This window comes from Jaculus jaculus, chromosome X (assembly GCF_020740685.1).
Source record: "Jaculus jaculus isolate mJacJac1 chromosome X, mJacJac1.mat.Y.cur, whole genome shotgun sequence".
NCBI classification, from domain to species: Eukaryota; Metazoa; Chordata; class Mammalia; order Rodentia; family Dipodidae; genus Jaculus; species Jaculus jaculus.
This window is the reverse complement of record NC_059125.1, coordinates 102,074,801-102,088,017: the sequence shown is the minus strand read 5'-3', so window position 1 is coordinate 102,088,017 and position 13,217 is coordinate 102,074,801. Positions and strand designations below refer to the sequence as shown.

Sequence of the window (13,217 nt, the reverse complement as noted above, 5' to 3'; positions counted from 1 at the left end):
AGCCAAGATATTTCTTGGAGGCAGATACATTTTCTTTCCTCTAGAACCCTTAATGTGTGTATTCCTTGGTTTGGATACATGTATATATCTACACATCTCAGTGTAGCTACCACTCCAGCATCCTGGCCCTCCTCTTCCCTGCCCCTGAACATCATCCATCACCCTATGTGGACCCCTGGATGTCTACAAAAAAACTTGCCCATCAGCTCTCCAAATGATTGGAAACTTTAATCTCTTTTCAAGAGTCTTCTATTTTATTGTGATTGTATTCTTTGTATATGATGTTTGGTAATCTTTTTGAGTCTCAATAAACCCTGGCTCCAAATGATTGACACTATTTCTTTGCCAACTGGGAAAGTAGCCCGACATTGTCGTGGTAGAAAATGGTAACCTAGGTGCTCAATATCAGAGTGGAAAATGCACCAAACTTATTCAGTTGATTAATATCCTACATCAGTGCGTAGAACCAGGGACCTTGGCAACTTGCTCTGATGGCAGTGATAGAAGTGGGTACCTTAACTGGTGAAGATGCACAGTTTGGGTTCTTGAACTGTGGGTATAATAGCAAAAGAAAAAATGTTAAAGTTGGCAAAAAAAAAGCCCCTCATGATTACTTCACTCATATAGAATATCTAAGGTATACTGAGGCTATATGAATTGCTTAGTGCCACATGACAAGTTTTCTGAATTGCTAAACCTCAGATGGTGTTCCTTCCATAATACAGAGACTTGATTTTTTTTTGTACTATAAGCCAAGTATAGCAAGACTACCAGGTGTCAAAATACAGCCATTGTCTTAACAAACATTGATTAAATGGTTCTGCCAAAAAATCAAAGAAACCCTGGATCTACTGGAACACAATGATTTCCAAAAGATGGTTATATTACAGATTCACACGGTGGCTTAAGATGCTGCAAAGTAATTAAAACGTAATCAGAGACTGTATGCTCTGTTGATTTTCCCTTGAAATGTCTGATTTGCATTATATACATATGGGCACAGATTCTCTGGGGATGAAGGCACATGGGAAAGGAGCTTTGATTTTCTCCAAAAAGAACAGGAAAATCACCAGCCTGCAGAAGCAGTTTCTAATTGATAAGTTCCTAGCAAAGGTGAAAATTAATTAATCCAAGTAAAATAGGAAATCCTGTTCAGCCAAGGCTATAATATTTTTATTTCTAGAGTCCAAGATTTTCACAGGGAAAAGTAAATGGTTAGATACACCTGCTTCATGCATTATTGAAAACACAAAACCCTGACAGTGAAGGAGCAATAACATTTTTCTGGCCCCATGAATCTTAGATTAGTTGTCTGAAATAGTAGAGGCTTACTGTATTAATCTCTTCAGCATTCTACCTTTGTCTGTACCTTAGGGAGAGCCTGGGCTGCCTGGACTAGATGGAACCACTGTAAGTTGTGATTTTGTGTCAATGCTTCATCAAGTCACTAGTGGTGTTTTTGTTATTCTTCTTTGTGGTGTTCAAATGTCTTCATAGACTTTCTCAAGGAAATTATGGAGTTGAAGTAGAACATTTTCCAGATAGAAAGTCCTGAAAAGATGATCTTTCTACTTCAAATTGCATAGTAGTCAGACTTCAGACTTTAAACCAGTAGACTATGTACAGTACCCCCCCACACACACACTTATTGATGAAGAACATGATACATAACTCCAAGTGTATGCCTGAAACTATGGATAATGCCAAACACTATAAGCTATGTTTTCATATATACACATAGCCATATACATACCTATTATAAAATTAAATTTATAAATGAAGAACAGAAAGAGATTAGCAATAATAGCTAATAATCAACTAAAATGTACTGTAATAACATGAAGCAAGTGTAATAAATGTTACATTAATGTGATCTCTTTCCTTCCCTCTGTCTTTGCTCCCTTCTAAAAGCACCTTACTATACTGTACTCACCATTCTTCTTCATCTGAAGACGTGAAATGGCACAATACCTATGTGATGGGATGAAGTGAAGTAAATAATGTAGATATTGAGATGTACCATTAGGCTAATACAAGGGAAACTTGACTATAAGTACTTTAATACTTTTCCTGCTTAATATTTTTGAACTTTGGTTGACTGGGAGTAGCTGATAACATGGAAAACAAAACAATGGATAAGGAGGAAACTACTGTGTTTTCTGGTATGCATTAGGAAAGTATTTTGCCCTTCATTCAGCAAGTATCTATTAAGTGTTTTCTGTGTGTTCAGTGCTATAGAACACACTTCTTTTAAAGATACCCTGTACCGAAACTAAACTATTTTTTTTTTTTGACACTGCTGATCATCCAGGACAGGCCATCAATTGCATTAATAAAAAATTCTTGTTTCCTAGTATTCCATAATTCCATTGCTTTCCTTTGAGGCCTAAAAGTTGCCCTTTCTTTCTCCCTTCTTTCCTATATTCATTTCTTCCTTCTTGTCTTCCTTTCATCTGTCCTCAGCAGATATTGATTGCCTATTAGCAAAGTGCTATGAAGGATCCAGAAGGCAGCATACGCCCCAGCCCTGTTGCCAGGGATATAACATTTTAATTGTAGGAATGTGTTAGTAAAATGCCACAGCCACTTAGAAGAAGAAGTGTTGTATATCATGGGAATATATCATAGCTTCTGAGAAGTAGGAATGGTGTTTAGACTTGTTGGCAGAGGGAGGAGGCTTTAGGTAAGAAACATGAAGAATTCAAGCCTATACAAACACAAAGATGACTAAGGACTGAGTATATATAGGTCCCCTAGAGCTAAACAAAATTGGCCTAAAAGGTGTATTCACTACTGCATGACTTCTCTTAGGGATTCAATCCTCTACCCACAAAAGTACAGTGCTGGCCTATTATAAACAGGCATAATACTGAAAGTGCTGAGATTTGACAATAGAATGACCAGTGACTGAACAACAGATTGCTGATCAGGAAGGAAACCACATGTTGGCAGTAATTTTCAAAGCAATATTCATGCCATCTTTTTAATTTTTTTTTTAATTATTCAAAGTAATGGTCTCACTCTAGCCCAGGCTGACCTGGAATTCATTATGTAGCCATAGGCTGGCCTCAGACTCACAGTAACCCTCCTACCTCTGCCTCTCTAGTGCTGGGATTAAAGGCATGCCCTGCTCCATCTTTTATTTAGAGAGAATATTTTAACTTCTCCATATTTTCCTATTGTACAAGTTCTGATTTCTTAGTCCCTCCATCCCTTGCTTACCACATGTCATTTTTTTTTATCTTGCTTCCTCATTAGAACTAGTCCTTGAGTTTTCTCAGACCAGCTTTTCCTTGATCCCAACATCTTGACTTAGCACTGTTTTCACTTCTACACATTTTCTAATTTTCCTTTGGACATTTTTTTGACTTATGGAGTATTTAGAAGTATGCTTCATTTTCACATATTTGGCAGCCTTCCAGCTACCTCTCAATTTTTGGTTTATTAAAATTAAGAGGGCACACTATTATGTTCAGTTCTCTTGAATATACTGAGGTTTACTTTATGGCCTAGCATATGGTCTATCTTGATGAATCTTCCAAATGTACTTGAACAGAATATGTGTTCAGCTGTTCTTGGGCATAATGATTTGAATAATATCCATTAGGTAAAAGTACTTGATAATGATGTTTTTATTATCAATGACCTGGCTTTTTTTTTAATTCTACTGATTACTGAGGAAAAGATGGTAAGATTTCCAACTATAATTGCCTTTTTTCTATTTCTCACTGCAGTTCTGTCAGTTTTTGCTTCATGTGTTTTAGAGCTCTGCTATTAGGTACAAACACATCAACTATGATGTCTTTATCCTGAATTGACCCATTTAGCATTATGAAATGCTCTTTTTAAAATTTCTGGCAGTAGTCTTCATCCTGAAGTCTACTTTATCTGATACCAAGTAAATGTTTTGCTTTCCTTTTTATAAAACTTTAACAGCAAAAATTCCAATACAGAACACTGCTGAATGACTTTTTCAGTTACCATCAACACCATTGACATTTGACTATACTTTATTCATCTCTGTCATATCTATCTATACATCTCTGTCTGCCCATCAGTTTCCCTTATTTTTTTTTATATTTTTTAAAATTTTTTATTTATTTGAGAGCAACAGACACAGAGAGAAAGACAGGTAGAGGGAGAGAGAGAGAATGGGCGCGCCAGGGCTTCCAGCCTCTGCAAACGAACTCCAGACGCGAGCGCCCCCTTGTGCATCTGGCTAACGTGGGACCTGGGGAACCGAGCCTCGAACTGGGGTCCTTAGGCTTCACAGGCAAGCGTTTAATGACTAAGCCATTTCTCCAGGCCAGTTTCCCTTATTTTTGATGCATTTTAAGACACTTAGCAAACTTTCTTCTAAATACAATAGTATGCCTATTACTAGATAAACTTTAGTATTTCTTTTGGTTTCATTTTTCCTTATGAGTTACATACAAAGAAATCCACAAATCTTAAATGTGTATTTGTGGAATCTGACAGATGCATATTCCTATGTCCAAAGCTCTAAAATAGCCACAGAACCTTAACATGGCCTCACAAAATTCCCTCCTGCTTCTTCACAGTACATTTCCTGCCTCTACCCCACCCCAAAGGCAGCCACTGTCCTGATTTTTCTCCATTGTTGATCAGATTTGCCCATTTGTAAGACCATATGTAGCCTTTTGTGTCTAGCTTCTCTTACCACAGTGCTTCTGAAATTCATCCACAGTGTTTCATGCATGAGTAAATTTGCTCCTTTTTATTGTTGAGTATTTATTCCACTAGATGACTCTCACAGTTTATCAATCCTAGTATCAATACCTACAGCATTTCTAAATTTTTACTGTTATGAATCAAGAAGATATGATCGTTCTTGTACAGTTCTTATGGACATATTTTTAAGAAGCAGATTGCATTTTGACCAGGATGGAAAACTTGCCTCTTTAGGGTCCGTCAGGATCCCCTGGATCTCCTGGTATTGCTGGACCCATAGGACCACCAGGATTACAAGTAAGACTAACTTAAGTCTAATATCTAATTGCAGATTCATATAGCTACTTTCCTCACACAGCTATCAGTTAACTATATACCTATGTAGCATAGGCTCTCTTAAAGAAAGGAAAACCACCTTTTCCAAAGGATTTTGCTCAATCATGATCTTGCTAGAAGCTATTTGTTATCCTTACCAGCGTTTTGATCATAAAATGCTTTCAAGTCTAACACAACTGGAATTATAGCCCAGGATGACAGATATTTGTCTGACACAATTATTGCCCCTTCTGTTCCCTCACCTATCTCAGGCATGACTAATTAAACATACCAACCACCATCAGCACTGTGGGGTAGTTTATATTGATTGTAAACTTAAAAGGACCTAGAACCACCTAAGAAAGGAGACTCTGGGCATGTTTGTGAGTGCTTATCTGGATCAGGTAAGCCTCTGAGCTTGCCTGTGAGGGTTTATGTAGACTAAGTTAGCCTCTAAGAATGCCTGTAGAGGATTATTTTGATCACATTAATTGAAATGGGAAGAGTCATCGTAACTGTGGGGAATGCCCATTTTAAGGGGTGGGGTCCTGAACTAGGTATAATGGAGAAAGAGTGCTGAACACAAGTATTCATCCCTCTCTGCTTCCTGATTATGGACATAATGCGACCAGCTCTACTTCATGTTCCTGCAAGTATGTGTTTCCTGCCATGATGGGCCGTAATATGGAACTGTAGTCTTTTCCTCCTTAAGTGGTTTTGTCATGTATTTCATTGTAACCATGAGAAAGGTAATTAATATAAGCACCCACCCTGAAATCTGGGGAACCTTCCAAATTCCTCTCATCCTGTATCCTGGGCAGCTCCACCTGCCTACCTATTTTTTATGATAACAATCTTATATATCATTGTTGTAAGGAGAGCATAGCCAGTCCACTAGTTCTGGGAAGGTGTCACCCCAAGTTGTTCTCCCCAATGACTGAAATCCTTCCACTTACTATTTTGGCTGAGCTTCACTAAGTCACATTGCCAAATGTATAGCCTTTTGGGAGGAAGGACAGATCATAGCTTTAGTATCAGCATGACTGTGGCTTCCAAACCACTTTCACATATTTCAGAGAATTAAAATAAACCTAGAGAGGAGCTAGAATCTGCCTCACTAGACCCAGTCTATGCCATGCATGGAGGGACCTTACCTTCAGTAACTCACAATGTGTTCATGCTCTTTTTGACTGAAACTAACAAGTGCTCTTTTATTGGTTATAAATATAGGGCTCTCCAGGTCCCCCTGGACTCCCCGGTCCTGATGTAAGTATACTTTAGGGTCATTTACCTTATAATACCAAGTTTGCTGTTTTATTTTTTCCCACAAAGATATTGGTTTGGTTAAATATACTTTATAGTTAAAAAAATGAAAATATTTCATTCCAGTTTAAGTTCTTAGAGCTTGTTAGTAATTGATTTTCTTTTTTTGTGCTTGTATCTCAGGGAAATATGGGATTAGGTTTCCAAGGAGAAAAAGGAACTAAGGTAAATAGATTTTGGAAAATACAATCTTTATTCCATACCCCCCCAATAAAAGTCTCTGGATACACACATATGCCTGTTTGTATAATAGGATTTGGATCTTCACCTTAGCAAATGACCATTTCCCATGATAGACCCTGTGGGATCCATGACTACATGTACATGCACCACACACATAGGCCTTTGGGTTCTTTTCTGTTATTTCCAAATACTGTCATCTCCATGCTGCCCACTTATAAAGTCTATATGGACTAAAATTAAACCCTCTTGAAATGTATTCCTTCTTTTTCGTCCACCTGCGTATTTCCATGCTGTTTCACAGATTGTTGCCTGCTCTTTTCTTCTTGCCTTCCTTCTTCTCTCTCTCCTTCTCCTTCACTTCTTCCTCCTCTTTTTTTTCTGTCTCTCCCTATCTCTATCCCCTATGTCATTCTTCCTAATATCACTTTCACTATTCTTTTTTCTTTCCTTCCTTCATTCATTTCCCTCTGTAAATTCTGTGTGATGATTTGGGAGTCCCCAGAGAGATGGGACACCTGCCTGCACCTTCCCAACTGAATTTTGTGGGTTTCATAGCCTTGTGAAGGAACAGTCCTAGACTCCATTGTCTCCACACACTTCTTTGCCTTGTTTTTTGCTCTTAGCAAATATTGATCCATTTAAAGTCTAATCACTGTTGTCAAGAGGTAGCCTTTCACTTTGCTCGGTCCTCTCTTCTCAGTACTCTTTTGTACATGACTATAGAAATTGACAGATTGGGCTGGAGAGATGGCTTAGTGGTTAAGGTGCTTGCTTGTGAAGCCTAAGGACACATGTTTGACTCTGTAAGTCCCACATAAGCCAGATGCAATGTGACACAAGTACACAAGGTCACACATGTGCACTAGGTGGTGCATGCATCTGGAGTTCGATTACAGTGGCTGGAGGACTTGGCACACCACTATTTTCTCTCCTTCCTTCTCTCTCTCTCTCTTTCTCTCTTTCTTACTCCCTCTCTTATTCTCTCACATAGTGAAAACAAAAGCCAGTCTGTTGAGCTTGCTTCAAACAGAAAGAAAGAAAGAGAGAGAGAGAGAGAGAGAGAGAGGGAGGGAGGGAGGGAGGGAGGGAGGGAGGGAGGGAGAGAGGGAGGGAGGGAAAGAAAGAAAGATTGCCAGACTTCTTCCCTTTGCAATGCTACTACAAATTTCATTGGTCAGGCTTAGAATTCTTCTCAATCCCTTGTCAATGAAAATTGTTTTTTTCATTGATGCAAGAATGAAGGGGTAAAAGTGACTGACAATTTATTTGTGAGTTTCATCCACATAGCAAATGTACTTTATAATAAATTATTTGTATGTGTTATCATTTATTCAATGTTCCCTTTGACTTTACAGGGGGATGTTGGACTCCCTGGCCCTGCAGGACCTCCACCATCTACTGGGGAACTAGAATTTATGGGATTTCCCAAAGGGAAAAAAGGATCCAAGGTAGCAAACATTTATAATAGGACAATTACTAATTAATAATAGAAAATTTAATAGACTATTGGCCTGTTAATGCCAGAATTCAAGTCTAGTAACCACACTGTAAGAATACTAGGTGGATTGTAATGGGCTTTTGTTTTGAAGTGAGAGTAAAAGTGCTCTTTGTTCTGTTCTTTACGGAAGATGTTCTAAAAAGCCAAAGACTATTTGCTGGCATGTGGGTATATGTGTGCCTGTTTCTGATTATTCATGAATGCAATCGTTTTCTGTTTTTCATATTCGATTTTTGATATACTAAATAACTTAAAAAAACATTAAGTAGCAGATAATTTTTCTTCTCATCCCAAACCTCTCAATACTTATATTATCCCATAAACACACAAATGTTTCCTTTTGAATTACCATTTGTTATTTGACCCTCAGGGTTGGGGTATAGCTCAGTGGTAGAATACTTGCCTAGCATGTACAAGGCTCTGGGTTCCATTTTTGCACCAGGGGGTATGGTGAATACTTGACGCTACATATTGAAAATATTGTGACCAAATAGCAGTAAATGACCTAATTCACCTTATCTAAACTATGAATGCTCAAGGTGTAGACTTATTTAAATGACATGTTTCATAATCTGTAGTTTTCTATGAGGGTATTCTGTGTCTGTGGTTGTGTTTCAATGATTGAAATCTGTTAAATTGTACAGCTATTTTTCAGGAAACTGCATTCACTTCCTTCTTGAGGTTCTTTTGACTTTTATAATTCTAGTTCCATCGTTAAGGAACCATGCAGGGAAACATTTAATCTCACTTTTTTACTACTATCTTTGTAGTTGCCACAGTTCCAGGTCCCTCCATATTAGCATGGTGGGTAGAATCCTTGATTGGGGAGCAGTGTGAGAATATACAAAAGATTGTCTTCCTCCACAATAATTCCCAAACCTTAGGAGCTTTTCTATAGTGCTGTGGATGAATTTGATTTCAAGGGAAGATACACTAGGATATTAAATGTCTCTATCCAAATTGTAATTTTTATCCTTTCCCCTAAACCATGGTTCCCTGCAGCCTGGATATTGTTATAATGACACTGAGCAGCTTCTTTCACAAGAAAGAAAACATTAACCATCCTGTCTCCCAATTAGCATGTGCATTTGAAATTCTGTCTTAAGTAGTTCTGGCTTTCCCCAGAGCAAAATGCTCCCTAAACTAGGATATCTTGGTGAGTATGAGGATTAACACACACTGTCTGGAACACCACCCCTCATACTCACTAGCCCCCCTCAGCATAACCCAAGTACTCTTAATGAGCTTTCCTGATGCTGCTCACTAGCCTTTGGTTAATTTTCCAGGGTGAACCAGGGCCTCCAGGTCTCCCAGGCATGACTGTCCTTCCTGGCTTCCCGGTAAGTCAATATGAATTAATGATTAAACAGAAGCTGTAGTGCTGCAGAGCGAACAGGAAGACCCCTTTCTATGATTAGTGCAGAAAATGCTACCATCTTCACTGAAGACATTGAAGGAAATATTTCTGTATCAGAATCTTATGGGGACTTTGGTGTGCTTGCCCATGAGGCTGTATATCTTAGATGTTAATCAGCTCCAACTTTAGAGTTAAGACAGACCTAGGTATGCCTTCTGATTTCATCAGTTTCTAACTTTTGAAAAGTTTTGTGATTATTCTTTATTTCCTAACTTAGGGGAAAAAGGAGGACAATGTCAGGGTGTGTCTGAGGATTAAATGAAGTAATACACATGAAAACAGCTTCATATATGGCTGACACTTATCAGATGTCTAATAAGTGGTAGCTGTGCTTAGATATACAATCTTTACTTTCCTATCTGCCTTTCTTGCTTAGGTTTAACTCAGCCAATGCTTTTTCAAGGCTCCTTTATGTCAGGTTTTCTGCTGGACTTTGAGGCTACAACAATAACTAAATGCTTCTATCCTTGAGATTACAATGTAACAGTCAAGTGGAGGAAGATTTTGAAAATAAATAGCAAAGATAAATCAATAACAAATTCATGGGCTGGGGATGTCACTCAGTGGTAGAGTGCTTGCCTAGAATGTTCAAGGCCCTGAGCATCATCCTCAGCATCACAAAGAAGAATGAACAGAAACTAGCTCAAATAGTGATGATGTACAAAAGGTAGAAGAGGACACAGTGATGGAATGTACATGGGGAACAGAGTAGACCACTTATGACAGAGTGGCCAAGAACAGCTTCTCCAAGGAAGTGATGTGTAAGCTGGGACTTACATACTACAAAGGAAAAAGTCATATAGAGATCAGAGTTTGCAGGCTGAGGGAACCATAAATACTAAGACATTGAGACTGAAACAGATCAGTGCTTTGGAAAGACAAGAAGGTAAGTGGGAAGGGTCAGGCATGGTGGCACATCACTTGCAAAGCTTGAGCCAGAATGATCACAATGTGATGGAGGCTAGCTTAGGCTACATAGTGAGACTTAACTAAAAAAAAAAAAATAATAATTTAGCCGGGCATGGTGGCGCACGCCTTTAATCCCAGCACTCGGGAGGCAGAGGTAGGAGGATTGCCGTGAGTTCGAGGCCACCCTGAGACTACATAGTGAATTCCAGGCCAGCCTGTGCCAGAGTGAGACCCTACCTCGAAAAACCAAAAAAAAAAAAAAAACTGGTTGTAGTGGCACACACCTTTAATCCCAACACTTGCCAACACTTGGGAAGCTGAGGTAGTAGGATCACTGTAAGTTCGAGGCCACCCTGATGCTACGTAGTGAATTCCAGGTCAGCCTAGGCTAGAGGGAAACCCTACCCCCCCTAAAAAAAATAAAGAAAGAAAGAAGGTGGGTGGGCAAGACAGAGTGAAGAAAACCAACAATCAGACAGAGATGAAGAAGTCAGGTCATGGCCAATTTCATAGGTTGATTGTGTCTTTTCTTTTGAGTGTCCTGGAAAGCCATTCAAAGACTCTGACTTGTATTTTTTAAGATCGCTCTGGCTAGGTGAGAGATGGGGAGTGGATTAGCAAGCATAGCCTGTTGCAGCAGTCCAGGCAAAATATGAAGTTGACAGCTTGGACTTTGATGAGAGCAATCAAAATGGAGAGAATTCCAGAAATTGAGCATGTTATACATTTTGTGAGAGATCTCAAAAACACACAGAGAAAAAAATTTCATAATGATCTTTCTGGGTACATTGAATCCTGCTTGAACAATTATCAACATATGGCCAATCTGAAGCAAATACTGGACAGACCATTTCATCACATTAGATGCTGGAGAGATTGCTCAGTGGTTAAGGCACTTGCCTGTAAAGCCAAAAGAACAAGGTTCAATTCTGCAGGACCCACATAAGTCAGATACACTAGGTGGCTCATGAGTCTGGAGTTTGTTTGCAGTGGATAGAAGCTCTGACGCACCCATTCTCTCTCTCTGTCTCTCCCTTCTACCTCAAATAAGTAAATAATAAAATGAAAAAAAAATACTTCAGCATTTCCCAAGAAATTTAAAAAATATAATGATGATATTATCATCAGTAGTTATCGGATATCAATTAAAGCTGAAATCAAATTTATTATGGTCTTATAAATGTTTTTTTTTTTCAGTTGCTTTGTTTGACTAAGAATACAAGCAAAACTAACACATTGCATTTGGTTGTTTCTTAAATCACAAAATGTGGTTTTTTTTTTTCTTTTTTTTTTACAAAATGTGTTTTGAAGAAAGAGCTGGCAGGATTTTCATGGATTGAGGGGAAAGTGGATGGATCAAAGATGACAAAACTAGCCCCTGCTTGCTGTCACAATGGGAATAAAGGGCTTCAGTCCTTTCCTATAGTACTTTGAAGTACTATGTGTCTCTCTTGGTGGCCAGAAAGCAAAGCCCAGGGAGCCAGTGGCACTGATTGCTTCTGTGGGGATTCCTGTTACTCCACAGAGACAAAGGGGCTTAGGGAATCACTTGTTCAATGTCCTTGATTTTAATCAGTTTTGTAGCTAGTGAATGAGAAAGGAAGTGAACCCTGGGGTTTAGAAACAGAACACCCACAACCTAGACTCAACTCCAGCTCTGAGATTTTGACAATTTGCTGAACTGTTTCCAGTGTATCTATAATTTGGCAGCTAGTCTTCCAAGGCCCAGGTCACAGCCTTCACTAAAGCTGTGCTGTCCAATAGTGTAAGTGTAGCTATATATGCTTCCCTCACCCTTGAAATGAGGCTGATCTGAAATGATTTGAACTGCAATATAAACAAAATATACACTATATCTCAAAAAATTAGTGTAAGAAATGCTAACTTGCAATATCTCAGGAACAATTTTACATCAACGAAAAAAATAAGCATTTTTATATTTGTCTGACCACTAAAATACCTATTTCACTTTATAAATGTAGCAACTATGAAATGGGAAGTGACATTAATAATCTCACTTTATATTTCTATTGAACAAGAAGGATGGATGGGAATAAGGTTTGTACCTTTCTTTGTAGAAACGTTTCATATAGATTCTAGTCACTTTGCCCATCCCTCTGAGGTAACCAAATGAGGACACACATCCCTCTTGTTCTGATGAGGAAACCACAGACTAGAAATAACCATTTGTCCAGATTCACAGAGCTAGTTCGATTACTTGCAGAGCTAAGATTGACATTCAGTATTGTTGAATTTTGACCAGTTCAGGGCTTTTCCCCCATACCATACTGCCCCCTGCAGTCCAGTTCATGCTAGTCACCCAGCTGTAGTGTTTGCATCTCTAAATCTCTATGAAAGAATTTTATGATCTCCTTTGGTGCTGTGGGATTCACTTGCTCATGCTCACTCCTTCCCCTTTTCTTTCAGTTCAACCTCTGAGGACTTCCCACACTACAATTTCAACACATTTCCTTTTCTCCTGTAAGAGAAAAGAGAATTGACTAATGACACACAGTGATAAATTGCCATCCATTACAAGCTCAGTATTTTCAATTTTTCACAGCATGGGATGAAAAAATATAAACCCCAGTTGTAAAAATATCAAGGTTAGAAAACACCTCATATTACATTAAAGAGCATGTTTTTATAGGGTGGAAACTAAGAAAGCCATCTCTGCATGGATTTGAAGTGTGACCCTGGGCAAATCATATCCTTCACTCCAAATAGCTGTCTGCTTGATGGGAACATTCACATGTACCATGCACGCCTGGAAGAAAAGTTATGAAGAAAAAGGGAGTAGCATATTTGAGGGATTCATGAGCTTTTCAGAAGAAACATACTTCTCAAACCCAAAACCCTATCAATCAGCATGCTTACTAA

At 38.6% G+C, this 13,217-nt stretch overlaps 1 protein-coding gene across 2 annotated transcripts in view; it reads left to right on the top strand.

Annotated features, from left to right (window-relative positions):
- Nucleotides 1-13,217, top strand: part of Col4a6 (collagen type IV alpha 6 chain) — a 309,693-nt gene that overhangs the window by 247,527 nt on the left and 48,949 nt on the right. For both annotated transcript variants that reach the window (XM_045140831.1, XM_045140832.1), the window contains exons 8-13: nucleotides 1,375-1,410; nucleotides 4,927-4,989; nucleotides 6,238-6,273; nucleotides 6,454-6,495; nucleotides 7,869-7,961; nucleotides 9,298-9,351. In XM_045140831.1, the coding sequence (XP_044996766.1) occupies nucleotides 1,375-1,410; nucleotides 4,927-4,989; nucleotides 6,238-6,273; nucleotides 6,454-6,495; nucleotides 7,869-7,961; nucleotides 9,298-9,351 (324 nt within the window). The remainder of the gene's footprint in view (nucleotides 1-1,374; nucleotides 1,411-4,926; nucleotides 4,990-6,237; nucleotides 6,274-6,453; nucleotides 6,496-7,868; nucleotides 7,962-9,297; nucleotides 9,352-13,217) is intronic.